The sequence below is a fragment of the Adelges cooleyi genome, unplaced genomic scaffold (genome assembly GCF_023614345.1).
Source record: "Adelges cooleyi isolate 19-005CV unplaced genomic scaffold, UGA_ACOO_1.1 ACOO_flye_CR_arks_rails_tigmint_CR_PRNA_247, whole genome shotgun sequence".
Classification (NCBI taxonomy): domain Eukaryota; kingdom Metazoa; phylum Arthropoda; class Insecta; order Hemiptera; family Adelgidae; genus Adelges; species Adelges cooleyi.
This window is the reverse complement of record NW_026095912.1, coordinates 7,548,157-7,559,803: the sequence shown is the minus strand read 5'-3', so window position 1 is coordinate 7,559,803 and position 11,647 is coordinate 7,548,157. Positions and strand designations below refer to the sequence as shown.

Genomic DNA, 11,647 nt, shown 5'->3' with positions numbered 1-11,647 from the left:
TATTATTATACCGTTTGAGCTTTATTCTATTGAAAAAAAGAACAATTGAATTTGAAATAATTGCTCGAATTCGTTTGGCAATAATTAAATATTTTAGTGTAATGAATATTGATTACTCTCTGAAACATTATTATCATCGTGATAAATGCTATTTTTTTTATTAGTATTACAATTTACAATTGATTTTTATTATACATATCATGCAAATAATTGTTGATATATAAGGTGAAATCATACATCTATCTAACTTTAGAATTGTCAACCTAACCAACTAGCTCATAATTATTGCTATGGAATATGGTATCAATTAGTTCTAAAATATTGATCTAAAATTATTTGGCAGTTAGTTTCAATAATAAGTTGAATACATCATAATCATCTTTCCGTATCTTTAAAGCTGGTTGGATTTAATAATTTGTCATTTTTTATTATGCTAAAAAAAATAATAATAATATTAAATTTATAATATAATACTACTGATTCTTTTCGCGTTGAGTAACACTTAATATATTACTGCGACAATAACAGTAAGACGATAGTAAACATTTTATTACGTTCATTGACTTTTTGTGTGTTGACAAATATGAATAACGTCATATTGTCTAAGTCAACACACAATGTCGTTAAAATTCAAGGACAAAAACTTCTAATTAGAGTAATGAGTATACCCACATTTTGATAATTATGCTGAGTTATAAAAAATATTGAAATTTACAACTTTTATAAATAAACAACTTTGTTCGAATTCTTTTTATAATTTCAAAATTTAGATTTTGTATGGACTTAACTTTTCCACTAAAAGCGAAAAGTTCATTTGTCAAGAATGCCTCTGAAATGTTGTTAATTTCAAAGCAAACTGACTTCGGGACTACGATCCATCGACACGAATGGCAAACTGCATGTACCATTATTTTTACTCTAGATTTACTTGATAAATCATAAAACTCAATCAAACTTATTGACCCTATTTTATACGATATACCCTGGCTTCTTGTGAGTAAATCGTTTAAAAAAAAATACATCATGTCAACAATACTGCAAGCGAAAATGGATCTACTAGAAGTGCATGTTGGTGAATCCTGGGTGTACATTATTAAAGAATATGTTAGGTACATTTTAGACTACAGTATACACGGAGTGTACAACAAACGTTTATTTTTTCAAATGTATCGTTACTGCCATCTATTGGCTTTACTATGCATCACTGTTACATTGATCAACCGTTTGGGCGAGGTTTACTATTATGTATTATGGTTAATATTTCACGTGAAAATGAATCTGATTTGTGTTTAAATAATTGTAAGTAGCAATAAACAACGTAGTCGATAAATATAAGCGCTTAAAATGCCATTAAACCGATAATAAAAGTTAAAGTGTAAATTATTATTTATTTATTCTGTAATAATTGTAAAATATGGATTCAAATATTTTACAAGAGGCCGGTTTTTTATTTAAATCATTTATGTTTCCAAATAAATTATTACTTTAATATATTATAGATTGTTCACTGCAAATAAAATAATTTAAAAATATTTTTAAACTTAAAGAATTAATTACAAATATATATTTTTTAAACAAATTATTTAGGAATCCTCAGTTTGGTTATGTTAAAAACACATATGAATAGTAATTGATAATCTTATGCTTTTTTGAAGTATGGCAAAGATAGTCGATACAAAATATGAAATATGGGGTAGGTAATTTATATGCAAAACACATTCAAGGGTACAGCGTTAAACTTGTTTAAATAACGAGCTTGACAGTATTTTTCTTGCGATTGTTATTTATTTATTTAGACTGTTTACATATAAACGGAAATTGCTTAACATTATTCAGGTAATAACTATATTTTACGTTCAAATAACATCACAGTGATATAAATGAAATTCGATTACGATTTTCATAATATGTAGGTCATGTCTTCTTCGGGCTGTAAGTCGGCAACACCGGAACGGAGCGAGCCCATTCGCATCTGTCAAACAAAATTAAATCGATCCAAAGTCAGTAAATAGATTTAAAGCAGTATTTTAACTATACTGACTTCCTTAAAAAATCCATTCCTATTGGCAAATCGAAAGTATTCGGTTTTTGGCTCGTTGCCGGATCACTGGCAAGGTTCATTTGTTTACCCCAAGCGATCAGTCCTCTCTCTTCGGGTGTCCCTAAATCCAATTGTTTTGAGTATTAATATTTAAAGAGCTTCTACACTGCGTTTATTAAGGCGCATTGAATCAGGAATTTTTAAATAAAACCTAACATTAAGCTAATATTTGTAAACCTCTATATAATATATATTGTCACGGCAGAGAGGTATCTACTTCAAACAGTGCATTCCTAAAAATACTCCGGTTTAAGTTTTGAAAAAACAATTTGAATTCTTCATAATATTTACATGATTGTGGCACCATTTTATATTTATTTTTAGTTAATTAATTATTTCTATTCGAAAAATTGCAAATTCAATTTTTACAATAATAAATAACGAAAATTAAAAATGTACTTGATTGATAGATCAAGAAAGTATTGAAAGTTCTTTATTTGTAATTTATTTAATATTTGATGTGAAAACTATTGACAAATTACTCGTTTCAGAGTACGATTAAAATAAGAATAAGCTATTTTCGACCGAAAAATACACAGATTAATGGACATTTAATGTAAAAATAATTGATTCGCTTAAAAAATGACAGTTAAACGATACGACAGTTCGAACCAAGAATAAAACATAATATAATATAAATAGATTACCTACTGTGTTATTTATTAAATATTTATCTATACTTTTCCAAAATTATTGATTTAATGTAAATTTCATTATATATGTTATAGGTTGAATTTAAAAGACTCTATTACTCCTACTACAATCTTTTTATTATTTCGTTTTTTTAATCCCTACTTACTAATTGTATACCTGGGATAAAATTGTCCAAAAAGCAGGCTAATATACCTGCGACCAGAATACTAGTGCTGAATGTCACAGTGAGTACACCATCTAAAATTTCACTTCCAGTTTTTATGGAGTTAGGATGAGTGATCAGCCAGTTCGGCAAGACCTAAAACCATACGGCCTGTATAAGTATCCAACAGAGAACCAAATCTAAATCAATGTAATATATATTATATGTTAAACGTTTCTATTTATAGGTGTACTTTACTCATAATCGATCACCGCCTTTGAGTGATTTCACGGTTGGCATTTATTATTCTTTTTCGAAGGCCAGTTTATTCATATGTTTTTAATAACATCAAAATCTAAGAAAATACATATGTATCATAACAAAACTCACCAGTGAAAAAAATATTGAAACCCCGAGTACATATAAGTTTCTCGAAGAATTTAAATGAACATATTGCAGAGCCGACAAACCTAAAACATTTTTTTATCGAAATTATACGAATTAAAACATGAGACAATTAATTTTGTTCACTTAACTTAAAATTATATGTAAATACTCAGTATAATATAAATATAGTCAAATTAGATCAGTACTATAAAATTCAGAAAATAATCATGGCTTATAGGAATCTGTTGGAATATCATCAAGATTTTGCCTATCACTAGGAAAGGTAATGGATTTGGAGTAAAACGTGTTGGAAGATATAGAATTGAAAACCACGACAGTAGTGTCTATTTATTTTAATCTTTGTTATTATTATAGATTAGAAATTGTATTCTTTTGGGCATTCAATATACTTACCGAAAGCACTTGTCATGCCGAACATGACACAGAACATACCGCCGGCAATAGGCTCGGGAATAATGATAAACACGGCTCCTAATTTGTTTACCACTCCTTGAAGTAACATGAGTCCACTAGCGTACTGTATTACCCGTCTGCTTCCAATCTAAAATAAAAACATTTATTATACAATTTCCATAATTAAAACTTGCATAAATGAGACTTAAAACTGATTGAAATCGATAACCTAACCGAAAAACCAAGACTATTATACTTAAAAAGGTTTACATGATATTTTTGTTACTTCTCCTGGCTATTTGAAGTCAGCAAACCTAGTCCTCCTTAAATTACTTTCTTTCACGGCGGAAAAATTTTTTTTTAAAATAGCAGATTTGTCAATCAACATCTTTCTGCCCTCCAAGTTGTTTAATTACCTAACCAATTACCTTCGTCACGCTAATTGTACCAACGTTCTCTCCAAACGTGTTCGTTCCGTTTCCGCTCCCCCAAAGTCCAGCTAGCACGGTTCCTATACCTTCAAAGGCGATGCCCCTGTTAATAGCGTGAGCTGGGGGCGGTGGAGCTCCTGAAAAATAAAACTTACAGTACACTTACAGTGTTGAATACAGTATTCAAATATTTACAAGCGCGTTTAACCGCCACTTTGCACATAGTTAACGTACCACACATTTTCGAAGTAGTTGGGTAATAGCTGATTGACTCGACGGTACAAGCCAATACACCAGCTAACATTCCCACGACTCCTGCGACGCTTACTGTCGGCCAACCCCATTGACCTTAAAAGACAAAATTAATACATAATGTAATAATACTTATGAATACATTTTAAAAATGTTTTGGGAAGAACAGTCCGTCAATCGAAAATAATAGTATTTATTATATTTTTACGTGCCTACTTAATTTTACAATAATTAAACCTAGTTTTAGATTTTTTTTTTTTAAGTTGTACTTAGCTCAGCCGCTAGAATGAAATGTAAACAATATATTTTTTATTTTTTATCTATATTATATATTTTAAAATTAGATTATTAAAATATCCATGAGATATCATATTAAGTGGTTTAGTTATTAATCGCTAGAAACGTTTATGTATGTGATATATGTTAAGTATTAATCGTCAGAGGAGAAAAAGAACACTAAAGCCTCATCAAGCATAATGATATGTTCATTTTAGAAATTAAGGTCAATTATTTTGCCTATGTTTTTTGAATTGTGAAATTTGTGCCAGGATAGTTCCTGACCAAAATGGTAAACTCTGATTTTATTTCTAGTACCCGGGTATGGAATCCTAAACCAATCCGAATCCTCGAGAATGCGCATCTTAACATCGGTCCTAGCCGGATGACCGTCCGGAAAGTAATCGTACACGGTTAGTATGGCGCATAAAATCCACATGATCATGATGGTCAGTAGTACCTGTAATCATACAATTGGATATTTCCTTATAATTGAATGGCTATTATAGAACAATAGGAAATTAATAGTTTAAGTAATGCATCAACTGTAACAGAGGATCTGAGCTATAGACCACTGATTTCTCAACGGTCTTGATGTCTGTTTTGTAAAAAAAAAAAATATATTATGCTCACCGGGAAAAGTCTAAACAGATCGAACCACAAAAACCGAAAACCTCGGGTCTTGTCGTAACACGGAAACGGACACTTGAAGTTGGTCAGAAACTGCGAGAACAACGTCAGCAAAGCGATGGTCCTGTCACATGAAAAGCAAACTACATTGTATTATAGCATACAATCGGCAGAGAGGGATTTGTTTTTGACACGCTATTCTATTTACTATATATTTTAATACCCTAAGGATACGCCCCAATGTTTAGCCGCCGAAATTCCAGCGTTGTGAAATAGTGACATCCCAGCTAACGCTACAGTGGGCGCTATGGTAAGTGGCGTCACGTATTTGACTATTTTACCAACGAGACCTGAAAATCCAAAATGAAAAAAAACACTCTTATTTCCGTTTTTGTTTTCGCTCAGATTGGTCTCCAACTAAAATTGCTTCAATTATACCAAACATAAAAATAATTCGATAAAAGGTTTTTTAGCTGCAGTCTCAATTTGTAATTGCAAGTTTTGATAAGGTTTTACCTTATGTTATTATATTATTATATTGTTTTCTTTTACATACCAACTTTACAACTAACAATTTGCAATCACATGAAATATGCTGTCATAATAGCCGTCAAATAACTTATCATGCAATGTGATGATTACCTAATATAAGAGTCAGATAAAACTGATTAACAAACCCTTATATATTTCTTTAACGTCTTTCCAAAGATGTTAAAGAAATCTCTAAAGTCTAAATTAATTTTTACTTTTAGATGTAAAAATATTATTATTACTACACCAAACATATTTAATCAAAGTCTAATGATGATGGTTCGGTTTCTTTAGTTACGTTTTAAAGACAGGTTTGCTAACAGTTGGTAACTCTAACAAAAAATACCCTTGTCAACTATGAGTCAATGTTAGATTAAAATGGCTAATTTCACAATACCTAGCACTATACGTTGCAATCCAATTACTTCCCAATTATTTTAATTTTATATTTCTCAATTATTTTACCTATTCATAATGAAAAATATTTAACGCACTCCATCACCTTTGAATACCAACGATTAATATTTATTAAAAGTGTTGTATTAATTTCAAATGCATAAAACAACAAACAGATTCAATATAATTGTAGTAAAATTGCTATAGTAATGTTGTAACAAGATAGTTTAAAAATATTCTAACCGTCATAACTCATATGTTCAGTGTTCTTCAGTTAGCGTCTTAAAAAAAATGGTTGATGAAGAAACAGTAAAATCATTTACTTACCAGACTTCACCAGGAGATCTGTTAGATGATTGGAAGGATATATTCAGAATATGGCAACTTATTATTGACCGGGCAGTTGCTGAAGGTAATACTTATTGTATCAGATTTCAGTCTAGTCCAGTTACACAAAAATTTGGGTTTGAAGTTTTACCGGATATTCTTGAAGGAAAAGGTCCGGGTCTATTAGTCAGTGCGATTAGTGAACGTTTAGGCATATTATTAGCAAATTTCATAAAAGATGTGCCTAGCCTGAGCGATGTGTTCAATTTTCTATTCCAAAATGATCCAATGGATATAGCTTATTCATGCGTTAAAGAATTATGTGATAAATTTCCACAATGGTTGGAAAAGAATGAAAGCGAGTTTGCCAAAAAAGAATTTGACGGATATATAAAAACTTTTAACCTCATCAAAGAAACCAGAGATTATTTGGATGCCATCATAGATGATTTCCACGAGTTTTTCATATGGTGTGTGCTAAATGGAATAAAATTCTGTAATGATATTGATCAAAAGTCCAAAAAATTAGGTCAAAGAACGTTCAAACACCTTGAAGATGAGATGGTCGAATTGTACCTTTTAATTATAAACAAAATACTGATAAATAATACAACATTAGAAAAGGTGTTCGTAATCATCATACAATTATTGGAGTTAATAAACAAAATGCACGGATGTAATAAAATTCCTCAAGAATTATTACAAGAATGGTTGATTTGAATATGATAAAGAAATCCCGAATCATAATTTGTTGTTAATTGTTAAAAACCGTTCGAAAAACATCCAATCATAATATAATATATACAGCATTTGTTTTATACCTTATGGCTTATTTAATCCGTTTGAGGCTCTGTTTTTTTAACAAGTCTAAAGAGTACTTTCAATATATTTGATTTTTGACTTTAACGTTACGAAGCAGAAAAGAGTTTTTAATTATTATTTACTGCCTAATTCTACTTGTCAACTTAAATTTTTTAAATCTTAATGTAAGGGTGTTATGTATGGTCACACTGTAACTGTCATTCAGTAACCTAAAAATTATATATACTACTTGTGTAAGACAATATATACTCAATGGTAAGACGTTGTACCCCACAGTTGTTGTTGCTCTCTCATGTTTTTTGTAAATTGTAATGTTTTCTTATTTAAATATAATATGTACAAACCTAACCTAACTAGTTTTCTTAAACAATAATATATTTCATTAATGACACAATTAATGAAATATAACATTAATATTATGTATTATTGTATACAATGAATTTATTAATTTTTGTAATCTGACAATAACCAACAATTCTATGAGTTATCTTTGAATTAATTTAGAAAACGTTAGCTACGTTTGGTTATCCTTTACTGCATGTAACCCTCGACATTGAACACAGTAGACTATTGAGAAAAGTCCAGATTACTACTAATAGGATCTGGTATTATGTAACACCGTTCATGAAGAATACTATAATAGTATTTTTAAATACAAATTTGATCTCCCAGTCGAGCCCCTGATAGCGAATTGTTTTCTCGGCCGATCCTGGTTTTTTAAATCGGGAAGTCTACAAAATGTCACGTAACTAAACATGACCTTGGTAAACAGGCTAAACAAAAAAAATTAAGATTTATTGTTGCTACACTCGACACTTGCCGGTAAGTCCTATGAACACTTGAAACAACGCCGCAACGGCTATGGCTCCAGAAAGTTCTCTCATGCGGATCTGCCACAGTTCTTGTTGCTCTTCGGGTGTCATGGCGTCGACGATTTCTTTGGCTGGACACTTCCAACGGGGTAGGTTCAATATTGCCAATGTCGGCACCAGGAACGATATAGTTCCCCCTTGAACGATAGGTAACCTATTGAAAAACGATATCGTTTATAATAATATGGTCGTTATAGTTTTCCAATAGTGGTTGTAATGTGATCAAGTCGTTTTGCGAACTTGTGAACTGACCTGCAACCGAACGTGCACTGAGCGTACGTCACAATAGCCGTTACAAATATCATAGTTGAAATAATATGTCCACGTGCTGGGTCGTCGTCCTTCATGCACAGCGCTGGAGTTAAGACGAATGGGATCGACACTATTGCGCTTATCATGGTCAGATAATGCTGTATAATGTGGTTTTGTATATTTATATATATATTCTAGGTTAGGTATATGCCTATAAAAATGTTTTCAGCAAATCGAGTCACATATTTGCTTGTTTACCTGAAGTGCCATGAACAAACATAAATACCATGGTGGAATATCGTCAATACCGTAAGTTATTTTCAATCCCTCAGATTGTTGATCACTCATCATAATCGTCGACAATTCTCCATTTTCCTGAAATATTAAAATAACAATCTTATTTTTGTGTACTTTACATCCGTTTCGAATAAAAAGCATAATAATTAGGTATATGTAATGTTAAATTTATGGAAAGTTCAACATAAAGGCTTAAATTGAACTATGAACGAAATAAGAGGTACAACAATGTTGTATGTAAGCAATGACATTTATTTAATTTTTAGATCCGTTTCGGAGCTATCAAATGTGAAAGTATTGTTTTTACAATGATGATTGGTATTATTTTTATTTGTTTATGTATATATTTTTATCAGACCAACGATAATGCTAAGCCAATAATCCGACTTCTTCGTGTAGCAAGTCTATAAAATAAAAATGTAAAAAATGCACCACTTTTCCTATAAAATTGAAAAAATGTATATATTTTTATCTTAAAATTCCGGGGCTTAGAACTTGTTTTAAAAAAAATAGAAAAATTTGTTAAATTGATGTACACTATTCTCTAGATAAAGCAGTATCGATAAACGGCGTCTAATGAAAAAAAAATACTGGACCTTAAGGATGATTTACATTTTAAGTAGGTAATGGTTTTTGATCTTAAAACAAATATTTTAAAAATATGTACTAGTGGTAAGGGGTGGCCGAATGTACCCGTTACAATTGTAAAAACAACATAGATATTCTCAGACCAAAATAAAAATCATAGTACATAAAAATAACATATTAGTGGTCGTTTGACTTCTCGATAAAGTAAAAGAAAATACCTAAAACAGAATTCTTAATTCTCTTGATATCTAAAATAAACATATAATTTTTTTATCGTTCCATCAGTGAATTTTCTAAATTCCTATTCACCGCAAATTATGGTTGACCACAAAAAGTCATTACTCAGTTTGCAACTTAAATTATACCAAGTTCTTTTTAATTTATGAATTATTTACATGTAATTATTGTTTCAGTTGTCTAAGTTTTTTAATGCAGACCTACCTGATATAGCAAACAATTGTGTCATATTAAATGATGTCAGCGGCTATTAGATAATAAATTATTATCTTCATGTAATTGAACAATAAGACTGAATCTCCAATACTATAATAATAAAAAATCCAACTTACTTTGGTTATAGTGTTTAGATGCACGTGCGAGGTAGTTTCGTCCATAGTCTAAATATTTTGCGGATTGACTCATATCAGCTAAGAAGGATTCTATGCACTAAAACAAAATCAATAACGACTAATAGTAGTTAACAATAATAAGTGTTTGTTGTGAGTAATCGCAGTTGATATTAACACATTAGAGAGCACTTAATTGTTTGTGAAATATGTTATATGCCTATTGAAAGGTTGAGTTATAATAATATCGTATATGACCGACAAGTATAAGAAAATTTGTTTTTTTATTTTGGGAAAAAAATTATTGGTATGATAACTATTTGCTCACCAACAAGATATAAGTATATAGATTGTGTATCGTACTCAAAACAGTTAATTTAAATACTATTACAAAACCATGAAAAAATAGTTACAATTTTCATAACCTACATAAATGTAGATAAGCAAGCACTTGTGTAAATATGGTGTGCAGGCTTTAGTTATCTTAATATGAAGCGATTAATATATAACAAACATATTTTATATACGTTTTATTTTAAACCCTTTTTTTATATTAACATAATATTAGTTTCATGTGCAGCAGTTATGTTCATAAGTTACAACAATATAGTAGATTGTTATGTTTAATAACCAATGGACAGTAACGATATAAAACAAATGATACGTGACCATTTTATGTGCTGTTGACTTTTTGGTCGTGTTATCTATCTTTAGTTATAAGTACAAACATACATTACGCCCAGATAAAGGCTCTACTAGGAAATAAGGGTTAGTTTATGCAGGAACATATAGCGATTTGCGTAAACAAAAAATATCACGCTGCGCATAAATTATTCAACAAACCTAACGAGATAACACCCTATATGCACCTTAAAATGTTCAGGAAGAAATTGTCATGTTCTTCAGTTTTTGAGTTGTGGGTGCGCTTTTTGTTTTAGCAATTTTGTAATTACATAAAGAAAATAGGTTATGAATCCGAAAAGATAGAAAACCCATTTGAACTAGTAACAAGTCAAAATTATGCGACCCTTGCGCATGGTTGGAGCTCTTCAAGTATAGTTTGCCAACTTACTTTAATGGTAACAAGTAGGGGTCCGGCAATTTTTAACACACTTTAAAGATTTTAGTTTAATATATGATTCAGAATCCTCAGACAAGGATCTTATTAATATAAATTTACGAAATGTCCGGTCAACTGCTCACTCTAATTTTCCAAAAACTGCAATTGAGAAACATATTTATCATTTATCATGAATTATCATTTCATAATAAAATGATACTTTAAACGAATACAGACGACATCTTTTTAGTGTGTAATGCCATAATAACAATAATTTTGGTTTTACATCAACATCCAACTTACTTAAGAGATAGTCTCTTGGGTAATGCAGATAAGTTGGAGTATTTTTTAATTTTTATCTCGGTTTCAATTTAACGAATCCGGTAATTTATATGCTTATAATAACTGCACAAATTATTAATATGTAAACACAAAAATAATTGTATTCTTGGGTCGTATTGTTTGCATTTCAATATATTATAGTTGTACTAATCAAATCGACATAAGCTACCGTTTTTTTAGGAGATATAATTTATATTTTTTAGTTATAAAGTCAGCGTAGAAATTAAAAGCACATTAATTATGACATCAGTTTGATTGCAAAAAAACTAAAACTGACAATACTCTTACCTCATAGGTTTTGTCACTA

At 30.2% G+C, this 11,647-nt stretch overlaps 1 protein-coding gene across 4 annotated transcripts; it reads right to left on the bottom strand.

Moving 5' to 3' along the window:
- Positions 1-1,598: 1,598 nt before the first annotated feature.
- Positions 1,599-11,647, bottom strand: LOC126836423 (solute carrier family 23 member 2-like). Of its 4 annotated transcripts, none has more exons than XM_050569793.1 (15): positions 11,629-11,647; positions 9,942-10,038; positions 8,746-8,862; positions 8,488-8,645; positions 8,184-8,389; positions 5,511-5,637; positions 5,291-5,411; positions 4,976-5,117; positions 4,364-4,477; positions 4,127-4,266; positions 3,699-3,846; positions 3,288-3,367; positions 2,912-3,053; positions 2,042-2,162; positions 1,599-1,972 (listed from the first exon to the last, which is right to left on the bottom strand). In XM_050569793.1, the coding sequence occupies exons 2-15, from the start codon at positions 9,984-9,986 to the stop codon at positions 1,915-1,917; spliced, it is 1,719 nt and encodes a 572-aa protein (XP_050425750.1). In that variant the 5' UTR covers positions 9,987-10,038; positions 11,629-11,647; the 3' UTR covers positions 1,599-1,914. The 4 variants fall into 4 exon arrangements, with proteins under 4 accessions (XP_050425750.1, XP_050425751.1, XP_050425752.1 ...); XM_050569794.1 differs by lacking the exon at positions 11,629-11,647 and adding an exon at positions 10,267-10,285; XM_050569795.1 differs by lacking the exon at positions 11,629-11,647 and having other exon boundaries at positions 2,948-3,053; positions 9,942-10,149.

Coding starts and splice junctions, on each gene's coding strand:
- LOC126836423 (XM_050569793.1), bottom strand. CDS start 9,986: ATGGACGAAACTACCTCGCACGTGCATCTAAACACTATAACCAAA. Junction 8,863..9,941: donor ATCTAAACACTATAACCAAA/GTAAGTTGGATT, acceptor TTAATATTTCAG/GAAAATGGAGAATTGTCGAC. Junction 3,847..4,126: donor GTACAATTAGCGTGACGAAG/GTAATTGGTTAG, acceptor TTTTTATTTTAG/ATTGGAAGCAGACGGGTAAT.